We start from the raw sequence: 26,360 nt of genomic DNA, 5'->3' as shown, positions 1-26,360 counted from the left end.
ACAGGCAGCACATTAGGCACAAATAAATCACAATATATACAAAATTTATAAAGCCAAATAAAAAGTCATCATGTATAAGCTCGAATTCTTAAAAGGTCCCCAGCAGAGTCGCCAGAGCTGTCACACCCCTTTACTACCCCTCCAGAAGATAATGTGTGTTATGGATTGTGGGTTAAAGAGTTTTTTCCAATTAAAGTGACAAATTTGAAATAGGGATTATTTTGTTATTCAGAGTCGCCACTTGAAATTGATTTTTGGGTGTTCCAAGTCACCTTTTATTTGATCCCTATTCAAAGGAAAGTTTGGCTCTTTTATTATTGATATGCGAAAACAAAGTCCGGGTAAGGAATTCTATTAACCGGGAAGAAGGTGTAAGGCATTCCCGAGTCCCGTGGTTCTAGCACGGTCGCTTTATTGACTATATTTGGCTTATACTATTTTTTGGATAACTTGTGTTTTATTGGTTCTCATCTTTTACCTATGTTCGCTTTATTGCTTGATTAAAATTATGAAAAAAAGTTATCTTGAAATAAGTTACGCGTTCTAATACTTATTTTGTTACATATCACAATTATGCCACGGAGACCATACACATAGCCATGATATTTAATTATTTAAAGCGCACCTAAATAAACTAGCGCACTTGAAGTATTTTCCTAAACTAATTTAAGATTATTGTAAGGCCAAAAGTTATGGAATTGTTTGTGGAAAAAGTGTATGATTTTAGATATTTGAATAAATAAATTATCATATACCAATACCCTACATCCCAACAATTGAAGCCTAAACTTATTAGTGTCCAAATCTTCCAAACTTTTAGCAAGTTTAAATACTATATTTTCAGAAACATGATTAAACATATAACATTTAAGTATTGATTTACATTATTATTTATAAAGTTTAAAGATAAATAAATAAAATCACATAAAATAAGATAAAAAAAGAGGGAAGAATAAACCTTTTAATGCAAGATTTCCAATTAAATGAGTCTCCAAGAATATGTACAATAACTCAGACGAACGCCGAACAAGCATAAACAAAGATGATCATCAAAGCCGGTGAACAGAGCTCCAACGGAATCCTCGACCTTGACTGTTAACACCACTCTTTGGCGTGTAAAAGGGGATGTTTTGAAGTATTTTTTGTTGGGTTTTGGGGTGTTGAATTGTTGGAAATTTTCGAAAGAAAGAATAACACGAGTAGAAATTGTCGTAGCGTAGAAGAAGAAAAAAAATTTGTTTCTCTCAATTCTCCCCTCTCTTTTCTCTCCTTTTTTTTTCTTCTCAGATTCTCTCTTCTATTTATAGCAAAATTTTCGAAATTTTTCAGATTTTTTATTTATTTTTTGAAAAATATTTTATTATTTTTTAATTAAAAGAAATCCCACTTACAATTTGCTTTTCTTTTTTATAAAAATAAATCCCACCTTTATTTACTTTTATTTTTTAAATTCCAACTTTAATTACTTTTATCTTATTTAAAATCTCACTTTTTTTTTACTTTTAAAAGAGGATTCCACTTATTTTACTTTTCTTAAAAAAACAATCCACTTTCTTTTGCTTTTCTTATTAAAATTCTACTTTCTTTTACTTTAATTTATTTTAATTTTCAGCTACCTTTATATTTATTTTTTAATTCACACTTTCTTTACTTTTTATTTTTTTAAAATTTTCACAAAACTTTACCTTTAATTTTCCACTTTCTTTTACTTTTTAAAAGAGAATTCCACCCACTTTTACTTTTTTTTATTCCATACTTCCCTTTTTCTTTTTTTTTATATCTCACCCGAAAATTAAAAAAAACTAATATTTTTCGGATTTTTTTTATTATTTAAAAAAAAAAAATAATAGTAATAGTAATAATTCACCTTTTAAAATTTTGTATTTTTACCGTATATTAAAAAGTGTAACAAAGCTAAAAATTGTAGGTTAAAACCCCTAAAATATTTACATAGAAGAAGTGACAAAAAATTAAATATTGTCAAAAATTAGGTGCTCACAACTTATGTTGTGAAATTAGTCGAGATGCGTACAAGCAAGTTCAAATATTATGGCTATTAAGAAAAGTAACTACATCAGCTATAGGATGACTTTGTTGACAACTATATTATTCTAGGGTCAAATAGTGTTGTGAGCCTCTACAAACTTGTTTTTAGTTTTATGATCCTATCTTTTTTTTTAACACACGGAAGATTTGCTTTTACACATAAAAGATCTAAAAAGACGCTTTCTTAATTTTAACATTGTAAATGGTAAAAATAGTACGGGGTAACCAGTTTTCAGATTGGTAATTGAAAAATAGCCAGCATTTGTAAAGTTAATGAAAAATAGTCACTTTTTTGCTGAAACACAGAAAGTTCCAGCATAATGTGCATGATTATGGAGCTCATACGTATAAACAACAACAACAACATACCCAATAAAATCCCATAAGTGAGGTCTGAGGAGAGTAGAGTGTACGTGGACCTTACCCCTACCTCGAAAAGGATAGAGCGGCTGTTTTTGAGAGACTCTCGGCTCAACAAGAGAGACAATAATATCAGAAAAGAAACAAAAGAAAAGGCATGTAACAACAAAAGATGCCAGAAAGAAAATAACAACAACGAATAAATGAAAGGACAATAACACAAAATTATGCAAAATAACAATGTGAATACAATATAGACCACTAACAAACCTAAACAAAACTCTATCAGACTACCCGGTACAAAGAGGGAAGAACTCTCGACCACCTCCTAGCCTACCACCCTAATGTTCGACCTCTTCATGTTCCTATCAAGAGCCATGTCCTCGGAAATCTGAAGTTGCGCCATGTCCTGCCTGATCACCTCGCCCCAATACTTCTTAGGCCGCCCTCTTCCTTTTCTCGTACCTGCCAAAGTCAAACCGCTCACACCTCCTAATCGGTGTATCTAGGCTTGTCCTCCGCACGTGTCCGAACCATCTAAGCTGCACTTCCCGCATCTTGTAGTCCACGGGAGCCACGCCCACCCTCTCCCGAATATCTTCATTCCTAATCTTATCCAGCTTAGTGTGCCCACACATCCATCTCAACATCCTCATTTCTGCTACTTTCATCTTCTGGATATGTGAATTCTTGACTGGCCAACACTCAGCTCGATACAACATGGACGGTCTAACCACTACTCTATAGAACTTACCTTTGAGCATAATATGTTGGAACTCCAGCATACGGAAAGTTCGAACATAATATGTTGGTTTATGAAGCTCTTGCATATAAATCCCACATTTAATGTTGGAACTCCAGCACATTATGAAATTCCAGCATATTATGCTGGAAGCTCATATGTAAAAGAATCGAACTCCAACATACAGTCAGACCTCTCTATAACAACATTTTTATATAACAACAATTCACTACAAAAATCACGGCTTTTCGGAATCGGCTTTTATGTTATGTTATAATATATGTCCTTTATAACAACACCTCACTATAGCAGCCAAAAAATATCGGAACAAACGAGGCTGTTATAGAGAGGTTTGACTGTATTATGCTGGAATATTTCCGAATTTTTAAGGGTGTTTTTGTTCAGATTTTATCTTTATATAAAAAAGTGATTAAATTTCGATCACTTTTAAAACTGTGGCTATTTTTCAATCATCAGTTATAAATCTAGCTATTTTTTTTCCCCTCGTAAGTGTCCATAAAGGCCCCTAAAACACAATATAGTGTCTTTTACAAAGTCACAAGTAAATAATGGAAAATAAAAATAGCAACAGAAGCCACTTTATTGTAATAGTTACTTTTCACATGACTTTGTGGGCATTTTATCAGTCGTACTAACTAGAGAGACCACATTTACTATACTACTACTAGTATGGACTCTAAATATTAAATATTTACTTCTACTACTAAATTAAATTTTTTTAATATGTCTTCTACTTCAATTAATAGGATGGTCCATATTTAGAAATTTCAAAATCTTGATAATATTTGTATTTCAGTTCAACTCTCGTAATTAATGAAATTTGTAAATCAATTTTTCTATTTCTGAAAAGGTCAAACATATAAAAATATCCAATAAAGTATAAAGGAATAACTCATTTACTATTTTTATCTTTCTTTTTTTTCGAATCCCATCCCTCTATTATAATAATAAAGTCGAGGACGAATCCAAAGCAAAATTGATCGATGAGGCTTGGTCGAAACTCAGTATATAATTTCTTCCTTTTAGAGAATCATACTTGGAATTTAACAATTTGAAAGATCGGAATCTATTGGGTTATTTAAATTTTAAATTTTCAATGCACCATTTTTTTCAATCAAACTATTACTTTAACAATTTATTTGCTATTATCATAATCCTAATATATAACGTACACCGACATTTTAACATTAATTTTCTCAAATACTTCATACTCTGTATTATATATCATTAACTTGTTTAATTTTTTATATAAATCCAGATGCAAATTTTCAAGTTCTTTTTGAGTTAAACATACATATTTAAAATATAAAAAAAGGACTGCTCGATACATTAAGTTTCCGTTATGCGTGGGGTCTGGGAAGAGACCGGATTGCAAGGATTTATTATACGAAGTGACGAAGTTAGGAATTTTCCCAAGGGTATTCAAATTTGAAAGAAGTGAAGAAAAATTCCTGACAAAGGGTATTCAATATGTGTTATATACATCTAAAACGTAATATTTTACATAAATACACAGTGCAATTTTTCGACGAACCCTTGTGACCATGTGGCTTCGCCACTGATTATACATAACCTTATCCTGTATTTTGCAAGAGGTTGTTTTCACGGTTCAAACTCGAAGTCCAGAGAAGGGCCGGATCACACAGATCTATTTTACGTAAATTTAGAACTATATTATAAATTTATAATTTACGTTAGTTAATTAAATACTTAAATAATAATAGTGTCACAAAATAAACTAGTACTAGAAGAGGGTATTTAATAAGACTTGAAAGTAAAATAAAAGGAAAAAAGAAAAGAAAAGAAAAGAAAGGCCGCTACATCGCCCTCTTTTTTCCTCTTCTATCATTTCTTTTGAGCTACAGTACCAGACCTTTCATCCTCCTCGTTTATACTCTTCACTTCCCCCCAAACAAATTATTCTTCTGGGTCTCAAACGATGGTTACTTTAACTTTCTGTTGAGTAAGTTACAAATCCAAGATTTTCCCTTCTTTTAATTTTGTACATAACATAAACTGTGTGTGTATTTATTTTTACTGTGTGGATTTACTTAGAGACTGTGAAAATATATTCAGACACTCACTTTAGCAGTTGGGTTTTTTTGAATCTTAAAAAAATATGAACTTTTTTTGAAATTATTGTGTCTTTTTTGAGTTTGGGTTTTTTAGATCTTGGCTTGTTACTGTTTATGTGTTATGCTGCTAGGTTCTTGTTCTGAATCTCAGATTTGTAAAAAGATTTAATTTTTTCTTTTTTAAAATAAAGCAAAATGGGTGCTTAAAGATTAATATAGCTGACCCAACTTGTGTCGGATTGAAGTTTAGCTGGTTGATTGGTTAATATTCAGTAAATGGTTATGTGGAGTATTTTGACTTAGTTTGACTTATTGTTTGTTTAACTGTTTTTTGCAGGTGAAATTTGTGGTTTGAAAGTTGGGGTTTTTAGCTTTAGTTTAGTGTGGTTCTGTTTACTGAATTGGGTCTGCTTTTCTTGGTTTTTGCCTTTTTGGGTTAGTTTTACTGGATGTGAACTTAAAAGTCAGAAGTTTAAAAGATTTTAGGGATTTTAGTATCTTGAAGTTTTACTGTGGCTGTTAGACATTGCCCCTAGTTTTTGATTGTTGGAATGCCGGGAAAGGAAGATGCCTCGGCTGGTGGGGCTGATGGTGGTTCTCAGGAGCCATGCCAACTGATAAATGGTCGGAGTAGAATGTACTGGCGGTCAGCATCATGGTCGTCTTCGAGGACTTCACTGCCTCCGCTGAACCCGGATATTGATAGGGATGGATTGGATCCTAATAATTCGCAGGGTAAGAGGCCTTTAACCCCTAGATCACAACAGAGTTTCAAGGCTAGGTTGTGTCTTCCACCTTTGCAGCCATTAGCAATTGCTCGTAGAAGTCTAGATGAGTGGCCGAGAGCAGGATCTGATGATATTGGAGAGTGGCCACTTCCTTCTACCCCAAGTGGGAGGGATTCCAGTAGCAACAGTGAGAGGCTTAAGCTGGATTTGTCTAACATACATAGAAATCCAGAGACGAATGGCGGGCTTGTGAGAAGAGAAAAGATTGCTTTCTTTGATAAAGAGTGTTCAAAGGTGGCAGATCACATTTATCTTGGTGGGGATGCAGTTGCACGAGATAAGGATATACTAAAGCAAAATGGGATTACCCATGTTCTTAACTGTGTGGGGTTTGTATGCCCTGAGTATTTTAAGTCTGATTTCGTGTACCGGACATTGTGGTTGCAGGATAGCCCGTCAGAAGATATTACGAGCATTCTTTATGATGTTTTTGACTACTTCGAAGATGTCAGGGAGCAACATGGAAAGGTTTTTGTTCATTGCTGCCAAGGGGTCTCTCGGTCAACCTCGTTGGTTATAGCTTATCGTATGTGGAGAGAAGGACAAAGTTTCGACGACGCCTTTGAGTATGTAAAGGCAGCAAGGGGTATTGCCGATCCAAATATGGGTTTTGCCTGCCAGTTGTTACAATGCCAAAAACGAGTTCACGCCTTTCCTTTGAGTCCAAGTTCATTGTTGAGGATGTACAGAGTCGCACCTCATTCTCCATACGATCCTTTGCATCTCGTCCCAAAAATGTTAAATGACCCCTATCCTTCAGCATTAGATTCCAGAGGTGCATTTATTATACATATACCTTCTGCGATATATGTTTGGATCGGTAAGAAATGTGAAACAATCATGGAAAGAGATGCCAGAGGGGCTGTCTGCCAGATTGTTCGTTACGAGAAAGTGCAGTGCCCGATCATAACGGTTACAGAAGGTGAGGAACCTTTGTACTTCTGGGATGCTTTCTCCAATTTCCTGCCGTTGACGGACAAATTAAAGAATGGAGGGGATGTTGTTGACTCATCAAGTAAGGTCTGTCCAGGGGAAAGAAAGGTGGATATGTACAATGTTGACTTTGAGATTTTCCAGAAAGCTACTTCAGGCGGCTTTGTGCCTCCTTTTGCGTCATGTGAGACTGATCATGAAACCCGCCTTCCCGTTAGAGAAAGTTCCTGGAGCCTGCTAAGGCGAAAGTTTGTGTCTGGGAATATGAGGGATTTTGTCTTTTCATCAAAGTCAGGCATCTCTAGAATCTATCCTGATTCTATGTTTATAACATTAGATAATTGTGCAGCTAAACAGCTACATTCTTCTTCTATGTTGTCCTCGTCGTCTTCGTGTTCATCTTCTTCGCCATCTACAATATCCTTATCTTCAACGTCATCTTCGTCTTCATCGTCATCAACCTCGTCACCTCCTTATCTCTCTCCGGACTCTATCTCGTCTGATTCGAGCATCAATTCAAAATGTCTGTCTGATTCTCCGGTGGTATCACCTTCAGTTATCTCTTGTGCAGATTTAACTTCTTCAACTCCATCTAACTCCAGTGTGTCTGTTCTCCCCTCCAAGATTTCTCCACAGTCCATATCTAAAACTTCAAAGTATATTGATGTCAACTTCACTTCCCAGGCTTCTTCACAATCATCTCCTGTGTTATCTAAAAAGTTTCCCCTTTCTATTGCGGAGCGGAGAGGTAGCTTGTCTAAGTGTCTCAAGCTGCCAATGCTGACTGATGATTTTGAGAGGAAAGCTGGTCCTCCAAAGAGTGTTGCCAATGAACAAGGCCATGGCATTGGTATAGCAGAAGCGATAAATGATTTTTCAAAAGAATCATCTACTTTGGGAGAGATTTTACAGTCCCCACAAGAGATAAATGGGAGTAAAATTGATGAACTGCACAGGTCTTTAGGTACTTTAAGTATTGTTAATCCATCTGATAAAGAAACTGATTTGTTTAGTGGCTTTCATGAGTCGTGGGAGGAAACACCATGCAATGAAAGGAGCTGCACGGCTGTTTCAAATGGAATTGCGGATACCGGTGCAGCATCTTGTTACCTAGTGCAACCAGTTGTATATCGTTGGCCTGGCTTGGAGAAACTTGCTAGTTGTAGCATAGATGATTTGGATTCTAAGGGTGCGTATATTTTCGTTATTCCAACTTCAGGTTTTGGAAAAGATGCAGGTAGAACTGTGTATGTTTGGGTAGGAAGGTCTTTTAGTTGTGAGACTAGCAAGATTCGGCAAGTAAACCGCAAAGGGCTTGATGATCCAGGAGGGATTGACTGGAAACAGGCTGCTACTGATGTTCTTCATCATATGGTTTTGCCAATTGACACTAACATTAAGGTATATCTCTAGTTCATACTCTTGTACTATTGTTGTTGCTTCGTTTCTTGATCTAAGTTCTAGAGCCTCTACTGTTCTCACAGTTTTCATGTATGTTCTTTCTTTGTTTCGGCCACTCGTAGTTTTTTGATGTATGGGTTCTTCTGTGTTTCAGCTGTAACATCCCCCCCACGAACCCGAACCCGAACCCGAACCCGAAAAAAAGAAACAAAATGAAAGCATTTTTATATTAGTATGTGGCTAGAATCAGGAAATTGCTCTTCATCCTTCACCTTTGAGCTTCTCTAGCTTTTAGTTTTTTTCCTGATCAGTCTGTAATTTTTAGTTAATTTAGCATAAGATATAGAGCCCGTTTGGATTGGCTTAAAAAAAGTGGCTTTCAACAGAAATAGATTTTAAGCCAAAAAGCAACCAGCTTATTACTTTGGCTTGTTTTAAGCAGTTTCTAACTTATTTTAAGCACTTTTTAACTTTGTCGAATAGTGGAAAAAGCTAAAAAGAGCTTAAAAGCTGATTTGACCAGCTTAAAAGCCAATCCAAACACCCTCATATTTTCTCATATGATGCCTGTAGTCTTCTTGCCCCAATACCAGCGTTCTAAGAAAAGTGTTTTGTGCTTGTCCTTGATCAATTTTCTTATGAAGGCATATTTTAGCATTGAATTCAGTGCGAAGCTTGTCGTTGCTTTTGATTGATGGGTTAATTAATAGCATGGGGTACTTCATCTAGTGGATATAGAGCATTTGGTAATGTTACAAGAATTCAGAGTTGAAACTGCATGTTATGTTCGTGGAAAAGCAGAAGCGCAATTTGCATGTCCTTACAATTCCCTCGTCTATATTTATTTAAGATTACTATCAGATAGTAGCTTTGCTAATTTGTTGGTTGCATAAGCACTCACAAGTTGCAAAAGATGTGTATTTTTCTTGTGTTCCTCCTTCGTTTTTTTTTTTCCTTCTATTTAGGGGATTTCGGGTTTTTTTTTCCTGTGGTATGATGTGTTTTTTCTCAATGTTCAACTAGGTTGTGAAAGAAAATGAAGAACCGGCTGAGTTCCTAGCATTGTTGAGTTCCCGGTAATGCTAACATGATTGAGGACGCATCAAGAATTCCAGTAGATCACTGCCTCTTTCTTATGTTTTCAGCTTCCACAATTTTCCTGCAACATTTTCTAGCTTTTGAGTAAAGTCCACCTGACTATAATGTGGAGGTATGTATCCAAAATATTTCTACCAATATAGTACAAACGACATTTAGCTTGGCTTGAGATTTTTGGGAACTACTTTCTTACAAAACAAAAGGAATTCTTCATTGTTATCTAAAAGAAAGCTCTTTAGATTTGGATTATGATGTTATCTTTTGATCATTCAGCCATTCACTGAGGAGTATGCTTTTGTTTATTATACTTGAGGAGTTCAATGTCATGTTTTAACAGAAAAGCATAGTCAGTTACAGAACCGAAAAGAGAAGTAGAAGCTTAGGCCATAGGCGGCATAGTTGTTACCTTAATGTGTTTGAAATAATAATTACCCACTCTAATCCATTTCATATGACATTCTTTTATTTTTAGTCTGTTCCAAAAGAACGATACCTTTCTACATTTGGAAACTCTTTAACTTTTGTCTTTTCATTTTTCCGTTAATGACAAGCTCTTGCATCCATATAAATGTGATGGTTTAGAAATGTCATGGTCAGAGGCGGACCCAGGATTTTAATGTGATAAGGCACAATATTCTGCTCAACCGGTGCCCCCTTAAGGCTTTTATTGTTTAGGGTGCCAAGTAATTTAAATTAAGTAATCATTTTCTAGATATATACATATACAAATACAAGATTTCTACCGAAGTTTACGGGGTCCAGTGACCCCTCAACATAACACATAGGTCCGCCTCTGTTCATGGTATGTTTAAGACGAAAGTTCTAAATGTACTTCTGTCGTTATATTAATGTGGTTGAAAAAAATCATAAGTTGTGTTTGTTGCTCAAATTTTTGCTGTTTTCTTCTGCAGGAGGCTGATTTAGAAGTTGTCAGAGGTGGTTTACCTGAGAATGTACATGTACAGTGCTGAACACCCGATGACCTTAGAGGCAATTTGCTGACTTAACTTTCATTGTACATTTGCCGTGACTTAGAAATTAGAAATTTCAAAAGCCAGTTTAGGCAAAGCATAGTGTTCTTATTTTATATTTACTTCCTCCTTTCTTTCACTGTACATTGCTTTTGTGCCAATGATGTGCAAAATTGCTGTTGGTTCCAAGCCATTTTAACGATAAGATGGTATATTTAGTATTTTGCAATCGTCACTTATTCCAAACTTAATGATTAAGTTATTATCCTATGTTCAACCGGTGAATGTGTTTGATCAATTTTTGACTAGCTATATGCTTAATACATTCAAATAAGGAACAAGTAGGCAGCTGCGAGCTTGCGATCAATATATTTTTTTGGTACCCGCTTTGGCTAATCAGGATTCACGCTGTATAAGGCCATTAAAGAAAGGAACGCTCTTTACATGGATTTTTCTCATTTTCACGAACCCGAGACTTCTAGTTAAGGGTGGATGGTTTATATCCATCTCACCACAACCCTTGACAGTAAATCAGTAGTGAATGTTACACTAAGGGTGTGTTTGGTATGAAGGAAAATGTTTTAATGGAAAATGAGTGGTTTTATCACTTGTTTTCCCTTATTTGGTTGGTGAGTAAAAATCTTTTTCCGGAAAATATTTTCTAGTGTTTGGTTAGAGTAGAAAATATTTTTTAGGAAAATAATTTTTTATGCTACTCTCCTCACCCCCTTCCCAGAAATCCCCATGTTTCATGTGCTCTCTCCCCCTCCCCCATCCAAATACCCAACGTTTTTAGGACTCGATTTTTTTCAAGAATTTAATTATTCTTCTACAAATTCACACAAACCCAAAATAACTAATGTGCTGCTTTATTTTTTTACGCAAAAATAATATTGAAATTTGTGCTCCATAACTAAAAAGAAAATACTCTTTTTTTGGTTAAAAAATAAAGTACTTATTATGTTGAAATGAAAGAAAATACTTTTTTCATATCATGAAAAGATAATACTCATTTTGTTCAAATGACAGAAAATACTTTTTCCACATCATGAAAAGAAAATACTCATTTTATTCAAATGAAAGAACATACTTTTTTACATCGTGAAAAGAAAGTACTATTTTTGTTAAAATGAAAAAAGTACTTTTTTTATATAATAAAAAGAAAATGTTCATTTGTGAACGAAAAAAGTATTCTATCTATAACATGAAAAGAAAGTACTATTAAAAATATTTCTATATAGGATGGGGGTAGGGTGGGGCCCGTGGGGGTGGGGTGGGGGCGAAGGAGTGGGGATGGGATGGGGTTGGGGGTGGGTAGGTGGGGATGGGGAATAGGGAATATGGTGGGGAAGGTTGAAAAAGAGTTTTGATAAATATTTTCTATTCTCTTGATAAGGAAAATATTTTTCAAAACATTTAAACCAACCAAATATGAGAAAATTGGAAAACATTTTCTTCGTACCAAACACACCCTAAACCATTCAGCATTTTGTTAGGAGTTTAGGGCAGTACTTGCTTACAATCAGAAAACTCTTGCCAAATTTTTGAAATGTATCAGAAATTCCATAAATCTGTGAAGCAGCAGGCATAGGTATGATATGTATCTAAAAGATGTTATCTCAAATATATTGTATAATACATGTTTTTAAGGAAAAATCTACGTTTATTACATGCAAATCACTTATTTAACAATTTATATAGCTGATGGAAAGTACATTGTAGTTTTTTGGAGTAAAAAGATATATTGAGGGAAATATCTTCAAAATAAAGTTACATCTAGAAACCTATAATATGTATATATTCACTGAATATATTACAAAGAAACTTTCGGATTATTTATAAATCCCTTAATTTTTCAACTAAGAATTCACATGATTTATTTGGAAACTGAATACCCGGAAGTTGTAGAATTCTGCAGCCACAAACGTCCGAATTATATAATAACATAGTTGTGGTTTTCCTTTTTTGCCACCATTGACAATACTAATTAACTACTCCTTTCCTTTTTTGTCCCACGTACCACATCAACAAACAAACCAGGCAATGAAGTATTTATATATCAGTAAAGCAACATGGATGGACACGACCTTACTTGAACAGGATCTGTTCTATAGGCTAGTGGTACCACTGTATCCTTAAGGAGACAGAAAACCAAGTCTGGTTGATTGATGAGGCATAGCTATTGGACCAGAGCCTGAATAATAGGCCCCACAGCCCCTCGGGTCATGGTGCCGTAGATGATCGTTCTCAGCCCCAAGGTGCGTTGAGATGATCTAATGGCTGTCTGACAGACTATTTATTCTAATGGCTGTTTGGTTGGGATAACTAATTAGTGTTTTATTATCCCTATGGGAGGGTGAGATAATTAATTCCGAAATAATTAATCACGAGATAACTTGTTTCCAACCAAACGGCCCGCATTGTTAACGTTATGCTTTATTAAGCTAAGCAGCAGGAGTAGGAGAAATAATGCCAGTCATGATTTTGTTATTTATTTGTTCTTTTAATACAGAGAGAAATATGCACAAGTAAGATGCATAGTGTTTGGTCAGAGGTTGAGTTACATATCAGATGTGGTAACTGTGGGAGGTCTCTGTCCCACATCGTTAAGTGGAGAAGATAGAAGAGTGGTAAGGAGATACTATAAAATAAGGCCAAGGACAACGGAGAAACATACTTACCTGGACGGGGTCAATGGGTGATCAAGAAGATCCATGACCTAGGTTGGTGACTTCCATTGCACTCTGGAGGGGCGCCTGCCTAAGGTCGGCCCAAGTGGTCGAGCCTACGTCATAATTTGTGGCAGCTGGGGCTTGCGTTCGCGCAGCCCCTACCCAATTCGAAGTATAATTCTTTCTTGAGATTCATTTGTGATTGATGAATTGCTTGAGCATACATTCTCAATAGCTTATGTTTTCACCATTTCAAGTCACCTCGTACTACTCAAATGTATGAATCTTTAGAATTGAAATCCAGCAAACCGAGTCTGGCGGATGAATTGTAGTCCCCATGACCTTGGGGTCATGGAGCTGTAGATGATCGTTCTCAGTTCTTACCTCGGTGCAATCTTATAAAACTTCAATCTTTTTAGAATTGTCGGTGATTTGGAATGACATAGAAGTTCCAGAAGCTCAGAAGGATATTCAATCATGGTTCACTGAGCCAGTAATGCCAATGTCTCAATCTCTTTGGGTAAACTTGGTGTCAAGGATTCAAAAGATGTGAGGATATTGTGGTCTATTTGACACGAGAGACGTATTAGTTTAACGAATGTGGTCTTGTTGTTCTGGTTTTGTGGCCCATTACAAATTTGTATTTAGTTTTATAACCTCATCTTTTTTTTATATATATGGAATGAGAGATTTCGTTTTACAGATAAGATCTACCTTTTACACGTAAGAGATCTAAAAAAATATTTTCTTAAATTCAATATTGTAAAAAGCTATGAAGGCCTAAAATCGTTATTCTCAACACGGTAAAAACTTATCTTATTACTTAATCTTTCCTATTCTTAATTTTAAAAGTCGTGAAGCTGTTAACGGCCTCCCTAGAATCGAGAACAACTCTTTTATGTGACTAGCGCATCCTATAATCTATATTGATGAGAATAAATTTTGGGACTTTTTCGTATACATTTCAGATTTTAAACTTATTTTTGGTTTTGTCTAAGTTTTTCTATTTATATAAAGTAACTAAGGTTTTTATTACAAAATATACACAAATCCGGTCAAAATCTATAATATATCTATAATTTATCTACAACTTAAATATAATTTTTTTGTATAGAATTTGGTCAAAAACTACCATTTACTTACAATTTATATATAGTTATGTTAGTTGTATATCTTTTGTATATCGTTTCTACACCCGACATACAAAATATATACAATTTGTTTGTCTCTTCTTTTTCAAGTTTCAATATGAAATTTCAACCAAAACCACCTTGAATGTTCACTAAATTCTCTCAAAATTGAGATAAAACATATTCCCAATCATTTGCAACTATACCCAATCCAAACAAATAATAATTTCGTAAAACTCGATGTTCGAATTCAAAGCTTCGAAGCTTTTTCATGGCATTCAATGGAGTTTTTTTAATGGATTAACCTAGTTTTCAATTCAATCTACTTGCTTCTAGTTAATACTATTTTTTGTTAATTACAAAAAGTTAAAAGAAATTAACGATCTTCCCTCGTTCAAAAGTAACCATTCGTGTTCATTGTTTAACATAGGAAAAAATAGAAAATAAAAAGAGAAAACGTAATGGAATTCTTGATGGCCAAATCTCTTTGTTTGTAAAGGTATGGCTGAAGTTGAGGAGATAGAGGCTAAATATTCTTGTGTTAATTTATAATTTTAATTATGAGGTGGAAGATAGAGAGAATGCATTAGAGTCTAAATATTATTTTGTATAAAATTGATAATTTGTATATGAACTTGTAATTAAGTTAAAACCTCAATAGTAAGGGTAAATAAATTTTAAAATTAGTATAGATAAATAAATATCTCCTATTTAAATATTCAAGTTATTGAAAATGATAACTATTGATAAGGAAATTGATGCACATATTAATAATTTAAAACTTTAAATAAATTTTAAACTCCTAAATGTTAGGACTTCTTACATATTAATAATCTAATAAACAAAATTTTTGTTGATCTCAAAGTTCTAAATGTTAAGAATATAACTTAAATTATAATTTAGTCCAATGTGATTTTTTTAAAAAAATAAAAAAGACTGGCATGGGAGCTGAAGTAATAAAGAAGAATGATGTGCAAAGAAGATATGAGCAATACACATAGAATCGACTACGAAGATACCGTACATGTTAGCTTCATAAGAGAAAATAGGTATAATTAAGGACATTGGAAGCCATAAAAATGGAAAGATCATTAATAGCTACGAATATGGAAAGAAGTCAACTAAATTCCTGATTATGCCGGGTTGGTTATTATTACTATAACCATTACAAATTACTCACATAATGGGTAATCAATGTGATAAATACTAATAACAGGCGAAAATTAAATAGGGGAAGAAGTTACGAATTGTGCCCTTATATAAATCCATTTCCCTATCATGTATCCCTATCGAGAAAACTTCAAAGTAATACTATCAATTGTCAATATTTTTGTTATTCTGTGTGATTGGAAGATCTTGTTCTTTCCTATTGGAAGAAAGCAACAATCATCAATAAGATTTTTATATCCTTATTCTCTCGGTCTTATTTTTCATTATTCTTTTATATTAGAAAAGTGAAGTAAAATTGGTTGTTAGAAACCAAAATTATTCTTTTATTTGCTTTGACTACAAAAAATATTTTTTTGGTTAAACAAATTGGTTCCGTTATCGAAAAATCTAATAATCTTTTTACTTTTCATTTACATACTTTGTCTTTAGTAACAAATTATGTCTCGAGCTGATTAAATTAATCAATAGGGGTATGAACTAGGAGGGTCTCCTCTACGCAACTCATCCACAACGTTCACGTGAAAACTCACTAGTTAGATCTACTAATCATAATGCTGGGCAACAAAATGAAGAACAATCAAGTTTACAAGATGAATTGAAACAATTTATTGCACATCAAATAGTTGAAGCTTTACGTGCTTTGACAGGTGGATTGCCGTTGTTCAGGCTCCACCACCAGTTAATACAACTGTGAAGAATCCAATTCTGGACTTGAAAACTCTAGAAGCAGGGAAATTCCAAATAATTCTTGAGCCGTAGTTTCAGGTACGCTAAATAATTCTAATTTACAAAATCAGATTCTAACCTTGTAGAAACAACTCAAGGAACAAAATTAGAGAATAGAGCAGATATCGGGAATGCCACCCATGACCAAAAGAGTTGCTATAGACAAATATTTACAACAATCATGAAAATCAAGTGCAACATTACTGATACCCAAAAAACTTAAGATGACCGGTATTCCTAAGTACGATAGGACTTCCGGCCCACAAGATCATGTTATTGCATTTATTACAGGAGTCATAGGCAATAACTTGACCAAACCGGAAATCGAATCAGTGTTGATGAATTTTTTTGGTTAAACCCTTACAAAGGGTGCACTAACGTGGTATTCCCTTGTCCTTGAAAATGTAATTGACTCTTTTGTTGAGCTTGCAGATTCATTTATTAAAGCACATTCGGGAGCCTAACAAGTAGAAAAAAGAATGGAAGATATTTCAAGGTAAAACATGGAAGTACATTATTGCTCAGAGAATTCGTGGATCGCTTCCAGTGAGAAAGGATGTTGTTACCTTGCGTACCTGATAATTGGGCAGCAATAGCATTTGCGAGCAACATGAATGAGAGAAGCTCAAAAGCCACAGGAATATTGAATGAAAGTTTGCGAGAATTTCCAGCAACAACTTGGAATGATGTTTATAACGGGTACAACATAAAACTTCGAATAGAAAAAGATACAGTATTCCAACTAAAAGTAGAGTATAGGTTCGGATCTAGACGATCAAAACCAGAATGAAGGACCGGAAAAAATAAGTACGAGCCTTACATAGGACCACCAAAGCAAAATCTTATGCCGAAATCGGAACATGCACGATTTGATCAAAGATCACGACAGAAAGAACTAAGTTCTTCTTCTAAATTCGGAAAGGAACGGGGTATGACAAGGAACAACGACCAAAATTCTCAATAAAAAATAGGTGATTACAACTTCAATGTAAGTACTTCCGAGTTAGTAACAGTGTTAAGAGGCATGTGCAATGAGGTACGGTGACCCAAAGAAATGAGAGCAGATATTAGCAAAAGAAGCCAAGAATATTGGTGTGAATTTCATAATTATCTTGGGCACAGAACGGCAGATCGAATGCTCTTACAAGGGAAGTTGATTATTTATTGAAAAAGGTTATCTCAAATCTATGTAGTGAGAAAGGCAAGCAGTCTCATATGAAGAACATGGAAGAGCCACCAAATCCCCCATTATCAAAGATGACGGTGAATGTAATAACTAGAGGTGAGGAGGTTAATGGAGTAATATATATGGCAAAAAAGCCAAAATATCGGTGACTCACGGGAAGCGAATGCGGCAAGTCTTAGAGGGAGAAAACATAATATTCGATGATGAGGATGTCGATGGATTGTTTATCCCTCACACTGATGCATCGGTAATTTCTTTACTTGTTCATGATACTAATATCGAACACATTTTGATTTATCTAGGTAGCTCAGTAAATATTATATTACTAAAATGTGGTTAATAAAATGCAAGCAATTGTTCAGGTAATACCCAAGGCTTGTTCTTTGTCTGGATTCGGCAATTCAAGTGTCATAATGAATGAGAGTCGGTTTGACTGCCCTAACTATAGCGTAATATTTACGAGATGTTAATGACAAGACGCACTTCAATTTATTGACAATATATTCCGCGAAATTTTGGTGATCTTCTTTATCTAATGAATGGGGAGTCCACTTTAAAATCGTCCACCCTGCACTCACCCCCTCAAGTATATGCTTCAATAGGAATCACCCAAAGATAGATGAGAAACATCTGGTAAAATGCCATGTTGTCTATATTTGCTGAATGAGTAGTGAGAGATACCAGATTTCAACTGGTGGATGCAGACGTGACTTAAAACATGATTTTAGAGTTTGTGAATTCATGATATGGATGTAGTACCGTCGACTTTACATCAGGTTATCAAATTTTTGTCACAATGAAATTCGTCAGATAAAGAGAAATCAACGAGCAGCACGAGAAACTAATACGGTGGCTGTAGCATGTGGAACAACCAAAAACAACGAAGAAAAATAGCAATTATAACATCCAGTTGAGAAAAATATGATATCTACCTCACGTCAGATAAGGGAGACAAAACAGACATGGATGTAAGGCTTGATGTGATCCAGGAATCAGAAGAACATGAAACTATTAAAACAACAATAGAAGAGCTCGAAACGGTTATCTTATTCACTCACCGGCCCGACAAAAAAGTTTATATTAGGATAAACCTAAGCTTGGAGTTGAAAGGTAAGGTAATTGAATTTTTATACACTATTTCCGATTGTTTTGCCTGGCCGCTCAGATATGACAAAAATTTTACCGGAGGTAATGACTCATAAGCTAAATGAAAATCCATTACACCCAGCGATGAAACAAAAGAAGAGAAAGCAATGAGCTTTCAAAAATCAGGTAATTCGGGAAAATGTAAGTAAACTCTTAAAAATTTGTTTAATTTGTGAGGTAAAATACCCCGACTGGTTAGCAAATACTGTTGTAGTACCTAAAATATGGTAATTGATGAGTATGTTTAGATTATACTGATTTAAATAAGGCATGTTCCAAAGATTTATTTCCTTTACCACATATAGATCAACTAATTAATTCTATTGTTGGATATGAACTCTTAAATTTTTTAGATGCTTATTCTGGATATAATCAGATTAAGATGGATCGTGGAGATGAGGAAAAAACTTCTTTTATTACAGACATAAGGACTTATTGTTATAAAATCATGCCTTTTGGTCTAAATAGCTTTGGGGCTACGTATCAAAGATTGGTGACTAAAATATTTTAAGAACATCTGGAGAAAACCATGGAAGACTACATTGATGATATGTTGGTGAAATCAAATCAAGCAGGAGATCATCTCAAGCATTTGAATGAAATCTTTTGCTATTCTTCGCAAGTATAATATGAAGCTGAACCTAGAAAAATGCGTTTTTGGAGTGACATCAGCTAAGTTTTTGGGTTTTATTCTTTGTAACAGGGGGATTGAGGTAAATCTGGCTCAAATTAAAGCAATCGAAGAAATACCGAATGTGCTCACGAGTAAAAAAGAAGTGCAGAGGCTAACTGGGAGGATATCATCCTTGGGGAGATTTATATCCAAATCTTCAGAGAAATGCTTCAAATTTTTTTCATTGTTAAAAATCAAAATAAGTTTGAATGGATAGTTGGCATTGAAAAATTTGAAAGCGACAAAACCTCCTTTGTTATCGAAGCCAAGGGATGGAGACAGATTACTTGTTTACTTAGCTTATCTGAAGTTGTAGTAAGTGTAATACTGGCAGGGAAAAAAAAGGTACGCAATATCCTACTATCTATTATGTTAGTAAGGCATTACTAGAAGCTAAAAAGTGAAAAATTAGCGCCAACATCAATAATGGCATCAAGAAAATTACGACCTTATTTTTAATGTTATCTTATATCTGTCGTGACTACTTTTCTATTACGAAACATTTTTAATAAACATAAATTATTAGGAAAATTAGCTAAGTGGACAATAAAATTTAGTGAATATGATATTATTTATCAACAACGAACTACCCTAAAGTCACGGGTACTAGCAAATTTTAGTTCAAGTTTACCTCCTGAAGCTGAAATGAGGTACATGCGTCTATCAGATCTAATCTGGGGACTTGAACTGTACACACTGGTGGATCAACAAATGTAAAGGAATAAGGTTTGGATATTGTCTTAATATCTCTTTCAACAAATATTATTAGACAAACGATAAAATGTTACCCCATTACTAACAATGAAGTCGAATATGAGGAAGTGGTTGCAGGCTTGGAGTGTGACGACCCCGATCGTCTTAAGAATTAATGCCCCGATCCCCTATTAACTGCTTTTCCTGTATTTATTTCTGCTATTTTGATTTACCGGGATGTTCGGTTTTGAGTTTCGGAGAGTTTTGGGACACTTAGTTCCTAAATGAGATCTTAAGTTTAGGAAATTTGATCGTAGTCGGAACAGTATGAAGAAGGTCTCGGAATGGAATTTCGATGGTTTTGTTAGCTCCGTTGGGTGATTTCAGGTTTAGGAGTGTGTTTGGATTGTGTTTTGGAGGTCTGTAGCTAATTTATGCTTGAAATGCCGAAAGTTGAATTTTTGAAGTTTCCGATTCGATAGTGAGATTTTGATCTGAGGGTCGAAATGGAATTTCGAAAGTTGGAGTAGCTCCGTAGTGTTGAACGTGATGTGTGTGCAAAATTTCAAGTCATTCAGACGAGGTTTGATAGACTTTTTGATCGAAAGCGTATTTTGAGAGCTTTTGAAGTTCTTAGGATTGAATCCGATGCTAAATTGGTGTTTTGACGTTGTTTTGAGCATTCCGAAGGTTGGAATAAGTTTTAATGATGTTATGGGATATGTTGGTAGGTTTGGTTGAGGTCCCGAGGTCCTATGGTGTATTTCGGATGCTCAACAGATTATTTTTGGAACTTAGGAAATTGCAGAAAATGTTGCAGCAGTCAGTTCTAGTTTCCTTCTTCGCGTTCGCGAGTGGGATCTCGCGTTCACGAAGAGGAGCTGGGCCTGGTGAGGAAATTATCTTCGCGTTCGCGAAGCTGGGAGTTCTATACCTACGTGTTCGCAATGGCTGTCCTGCGTTCGCGTAGGAGGAGGAAGTTTTGAATCGCGTTCGCGATGAAGAAATCTGGGACCAAGTGTAATTGTGCTTCGCGAACGCGAGGGGCCTTCCACATTCGCGAAGAAGGAATACCTGGGCAGTATTTAAATAGCCATCCGCGACCCTTCTTCATTCTTCCACCATTTTTGAAGGGGATTGAAGCTTTTGAGGGTGATCTTTGAGGGAACCAAAGGGGAATCACTTGGAGGTAATATTTTTGACTTCATAACTCGTTTATATGTGATTAAAGACCTAATTAGTAGTGAAATTTTTTGGGAAAAAGGGATAATTAGGGCTTGAGATTAAGAGACCTTAAAATGGGTATTTGAGGGACCAATTGAGGTCCGATTTTAGTACTTTTGGTATGACTGAACTCGTGAGAGTATGAGGATTCTGGAAATATAAATTTTACCGGATTCTGAGACGTGGGCTCGAGGGTCGTTTTGGTCATTTTACCTAATTTCGCGTATTAGCTTAGAATTTAATTGTAGAATCAGTTAGTTGAAGTGTTATTTATATTATGAAATGGAATTGAATAGATTTGGGCCATTTGGAGTTTTGTACTCGTGGCAAAGACGTGGTTTCGGGTTGATTTTGAGCTGGTTCGAGGTAAGTGGCTTGCCTAACCTTGTGTGGGGGATCTTCCCCTTAGGATTTGGTACTATTGTTAATTGAAATGCCTTGTACGTGAGGTGACGAGTGCGTACTTGTGCTAGTTGTTGAAAATCCGGTTTTTCATTAAGTAATTACTAGTATGTTTTCTTTCCTGTTTTTATTACTTGCACTATTAAGCTTGTTGTTTGCAAAGGAAAGCATCTCTAAGTGATTTAATTTCTTTATTTGCTCAAACTGCTTTACCTGAATTCTGTGCAACATACTAGGTTGGACTTACTTGTTTGCCTTTATATGGAATTTGACATTTCTGAGTATTTTCCTGTTGCTGCTGTGTATTTACATTGGGACTACGGATGTGGGATTTCGGTAGCTCCCCCTTGTCTGTTTACATTTGGGACTACGAATGTGGGATTCCGGTAGATCCCTCTGCACAGTTATATGGAACTACGGGACTACACCCGGTAGATTCCCCTAGTACTAGGTATTTACATTTTGGACTACGGAACGAGATTCCGATAGATCCCCTCGCGCTATGAGTTGGACTACGGGATGGTATCCTGGGAGATCTATTGAATATGTATTTTTGGGGACTAAAGGACGATATCCTGGGAGATCCCCGGTTGTTATGATTTGGTGCTGAGAAGTATTTCCTTCTGTACTTACTTTGCCTCTATATAGTTGTTGTTGTCATTTATATCCTATGTTACTTTTACTGCTGTACTTATTTATACTGCTCTGTTCTACACTGTCGAACTTTATATTTTATTTAACTTCAGTAGGGTCCTGACCTTCCTCGTTACTACCCGATCGAGGTTAGGCTTGGCAGTTACTGAGTACCGTTGTGGTGTACTCATGCCCTTTCTGCGCATGTTTTTCATGTGCAGATCCAGGTACTTCGACTCAGACTTACCATACTTGAGGGAGGCGACCCTTCGGAGACTTCGAGATATATCTGCCACGTCCGCATACCGATGAGTCTCTCTCCATTCTCTCTTGTAGTTACAACCCTTCTGTATTTTTTTTTAGACTATTATGGAGTTAGAGCACTATATAGTATCCTTAGCTTGTGATTCATGGGTTTCCGGGTTTTGGGAATATGTATTAGTTTTTGAGAGTTAAATATTGTGTATGCCGAGCGGCACTTTTAAACATTGTTTTTATTACTCTATTTCAATTTGTTTTTCCTCCGCGAATTTGTTTACCTTCTGCATTTTAGGCTTACCTAGTCGTAGAGACTAGGTGCCGTCACGATGGTTCACGGAGGGTAAACCAGGGTCGTGATATGGAGCTTGCAAAAGAGATGAGAATTGACCAAATTGAAATCAAAAGCGATTTTCAACTAGTGATTAATCAAATGCAAGAGAACTACGTGGATAGAGAGACACAAATGCAGCAATACTTGAAGAAGGTACGAGACTTGTTGCATCAATTTTGAGTGGGGAAAGCCATTTAAATTTCAAGAAAAGAGAAATATCAAAGCAGATGCGTTGGCAAACCTGGGATCAGTAGCTGATGTGGCAAATTCAAAAATGCAATCGTGGTGCATGTATTTTCCGCACTCAATTAATCCAAGGATGAGAAAAATTTTAATAATTTAATGTGGGATTGTAGAAATAAATTCATGAATTATTTGCAGTATGAAATATTACCCGAGGAAAAAAAGCAATCCAACTAGCTACGAGTGCAAGCAGCTCGATACTATTTGATAGAAGGAAATTTGTATCAAAAAATATTCGGAGGACCTCTAGCTAGGTGCATTGGGCCCTCACAAACTGAATATGTGATGCGATAAGTGCACGAAATGTCACTGTGAAAATCATGCAAGTGTAAGATCATTGGTAAAAATACTGATAACAACATGCTATTATTAGCCAAAAATGGAAAATGAAGTAGAAAACTTCATAAGAAGGTACGGTAAATGTCAACGGTATGCAAATAATATGTATCAACTAGTGGAACTGCTTCATTCAGTAATCACACCGTGGCCTTTTATGAAATAAGGAATGGATATTGTAGGTCTTTTATGGCAAGCACCAGGAAAGGTACAATTTTTATTAATTTTAATTGATTATTTTTCTAAGTGGGTGGAAGCAGGTGCCTTCAAACAGGTATAAGAAAAAGAAATTATGGACTTTATTTGGAGGAACAAAAATTGTTGGTTCGGGGTTCCAAACGAGATCGCACGTGATAAGGGGCCACAATTCGTGGGAGCAAAGATCACTGAATTTCTCAAAGGTTAGAAAATCAAGAGAATAACATCATCAACATATAATCCCATAGCTAATGGAGGCAAAGTCGACAAATAAGATAATTGTCAATAGTGTGCGGAGGTGTTTAGAAGCAGCAAAGGGCATGTGGGCTGAGGTGCTACCAGGGGTGTTATGGGCTTATAGAACGCCATCCAAAACAAGTACAGGAAAAATTCCTTTTTCACTCGGTTACGGTACTGAAGCCCTAATTCTGGTGGAGATAGGAGAACCGAGCCTGAGGTTTAAACATACAAATGAAATATCAAACGAAGAGGAACTTTGCACAAACTTGTATTTGGAAGAAGAATGAAGAAAGTCAATTTTAATACAGATGGCGGCTCAAAAGCAAATGATAGAACGATATTATATTAGAAAGGAAAATCTTTGATATTTCAAGATTGGGGACTTTATCCTTAGGAAGGTATTTCAGTCAACATGTACAGTGAATGCAAGGAAATTAGGTCCAAGCAAGGAAGGACCATATCGAGTCCGAGGCATTGTTGGAAAAAAGCGTATGAGTTAGTGACCATGAATGGAAAAATGTTACCTTCCAATTGAAATGCAATACACTTGAAGAAGTACTACTTTTGAGCAAGTACCCACGATCAGATATCTCTGAATTCATTATTTATTTGTTCTTATAAATTTTACTAACTTTTTTAGATGATAGACAAAAAACTAACGCAAATCAAAAGATGACATTAGACCCAAAAAGACACGTGAAATATATAATTATTCTCGATCAAGATTACAATAATTCTGATGGAAATGATTAAGCAGTCTTCGTCTAAAATATTTTCCTTGAGTCCCGTGTGTAATTTATTTTCAGGAAAAGGACCAAGGAGAGAAGTTGATTCATCGTTCAAGTTTTCATACTTTAAGCTCAAACACTGGGGTGGGCCCCCTACATATATATATGTATATGGAAGAAGCATTGAGCAAATATCTCAAGAACTTCGAAGAAGAAAAATATCAAGAAATTTGAAGAACTTTGAAGAAGAAAAATTTCAAGCTCGAAGATCTAATAGGAAGTGAAGAATTGAATATTCAACAACAACTCCCAAGGGCTATTAAATTGACTATAAAAATAGTCACGGGACAATACATTCCCAAAATTTACTTGTAATTATGCCAAAATATATCAGTTGTAAAGATGATATATATTAATGTTCATTTTGAAAGTTCAAATAAAACTTCTCAAATTATTTCATATTTGTACACCAACATGAAGATGAGATGTCATCTTCATTAGTGTCGATTGCATAAAAGTGTCCTCTTTTATAATTAAGACGTGTATATTAGTCACGACCCCAAAACCAACCCAGTCGTGATGACGCCTATCATGGATCTAGGCCAGCCGACACAATCCCAAAACCAATCAATATTTTCAAAAATAAGGACGTTTGAACTATTAATTTAAAATCCCATAACAAGGGTCTAAATAACAAGTGCGGAAAGAAACACAAGCCCGACATCGGGGTGTCATAGCATCTACTAAGGTCTGAATACAACGAAATACTACCACAATCTGGAAAATACTAAAATAGCCTAAGGAAGATGAGAGGTAGAAGAGCAAGGTTGCGAACGACAGACAACTACCTTGCTAACTCCGATGGACCTGCCACTGAGTAATCAACACCCTCTACCGGGTTCAGAAAATACCTGAATCTGCACACAAGGTGCAGGGACTAATGTGAGTACGCTAACTCAGTAAGTAATAAATGTAAATAGAGAATGAGCAATAAGAAAACACATAATCCACATTATAACACCACGATAAGTACATTATGTTTCCAAAATAGTATATAAATCAAATCATCTTGTTAAAACTCCTGTCTCATTAAAAATCCTTTGAAAATGTCTTCCTACAAATTTTCAAACGAAGTGATAAAATAGTGAGTAAAAGTAGTGAATACATAATCAGGCCCTCGAACAAAACTCACTCGTATACAGCCCCTCGGGCAACATGAATCACAAATAGCCCCTCATGCAAGACATGTATCATAAATCATCCCTCGGGCATAACATCAATCAGAACCAGCCCCTCGGGCTACTTCATAATCACTCGAAATCAGCCCCTCAGGCATAACATGAATCAAGATCAGCCCCTCGGGCAACATCATATCACTCATTCTGGGTACCCGCATACACTGGGGGTGTTCAGACTCCGGAGGGGCTCCTACAGCCCAAGCTCTATAACAAGCCATCTCGTGGCATAAATCAGTCAGGCTCTCGACCTCATAACAACAAGCCACCTCGTGGCATAAATCAATTAGGCCCTCGGCCTCTCAATATCATGACTTAGTAACAAATTGCTGCGATGTGCAACACGATCCCATAATATCCTCAAACACAGGCCCTCAACCTTACATAGTCAGAAACTTCTCAAGCCACTAGGGCTAACAGTAAAACAGGGTTTTCAGCCCAAAATATCATTTATAGTATCAAAATTGGGTAAATAAGGCTGAGTTATGGAATCAGTAAAACATAGCATGACTGAGTACAAATATTAAGTCAAAACAGTAAGGAATAGTAGTAAAAAGCCCCTAAGGATCCAAACAGTTGGCATGAGGCCCAAATATGAAATTCAGCCCAAAACATAGTAATACTTTCCAAAGCACAGTAGTATCAAATAGTTTCTAGTCAAATATGCGACTTAATAGTCATACGGGACGGACCAAGTC

The 26,360-nt window shown here is 35.6% G+C and overlaps 1 protein-coding gene and 2 non-coding genes across 3 annotated transcripts; all 3 read left to right on the top strand.

Moving 5' to 3' along the window:
* Positions 1 to 4,954: 4,954 nt before the first annotated feature.
* On the top strand, positions 4,955 to 10,681 carry LOC107821132 (protein-tyrosine-phosphatase MKP1). The gene is made up of 4 exons (XM_016647543.2): positions 4,955 to 5,132; positions 5,582 to 8,366; positions 9,390 to 9,576; positions 10,376 to 10,681. Exons 2-3 carry the CDS (start codon positions 5,796 to 5,798, stop codon positions 9,444 to 9,446), a joined length of 2,628 nt encoding a protein of 875 aa, XP_016503029.1. The 5' UTR covers positions 4,955 to 5,132; positions 5,582 to 5,795; the 3' UTR covers positions 9,447 to 9,576; positions 10,376 to 10,681.
* A 1,836-nt stretch (positions 10,682 to 12,517) lies between these two features.
* On the top strand, positions 12,518 to 12,729 carry LOC142166721 (small nucleolar RNA U3). Its single transcript, XR_012697117.1, has one exon. It is a non-coding gene; the product is annotated as a small nucleolar RNA U3 (small nucleolar RNA).
* Positions 12,730 to 13,108: 379 nt separating this feature from the next.
* On the top strand, positions 13,109 to 13,269 carry LOC142166613 (U1 spliceosomal RNA). The gene has a single exon (XR_012697016.1). It is a non-coding gene; the product is annotated as a U1 spliceosomal RNA (small nuclear RNA).
* Positions 13,270 to 26,360: the final 13,091 nt, after the last annotated feature.

The sequence above is a fragment of the Nicotiana tabacum genome, chromosome 11 (genome assembly GCF_000715075.1).
Source record: "Nicotiana tabacum cultivar K326 chromosome 11, ASM71507v2, whole genome shotgun sequence".
Lineage (NCBI taxonomy): Eukaryota > Viridiplantae > Streptophyta > Magnoliopsida > Solanales > Solanaceae > Nicotiana > Nicotiana tabacum.
Note: the sequence above shows the minus strand (reverse complement) of the source record. Positions and strands in the feature narration are given on the sequence as shown.

Coding starts and splice junctions, on each gene's coding strand:
- LOC107821132 (XM_016647543.2), top strand. CDS start 5,796: ATGCCGGGAAAGGAAGATGCCTCGGCTGGTGGGGCTGATGGTGGTTCT. Junction 8,367..9,389: donor CAATTGACACTAACATTAAG/GTATATCTCTAG, acceptor ATGTTCAACTAG/GTTGTGAAAGAAAATGAAGA.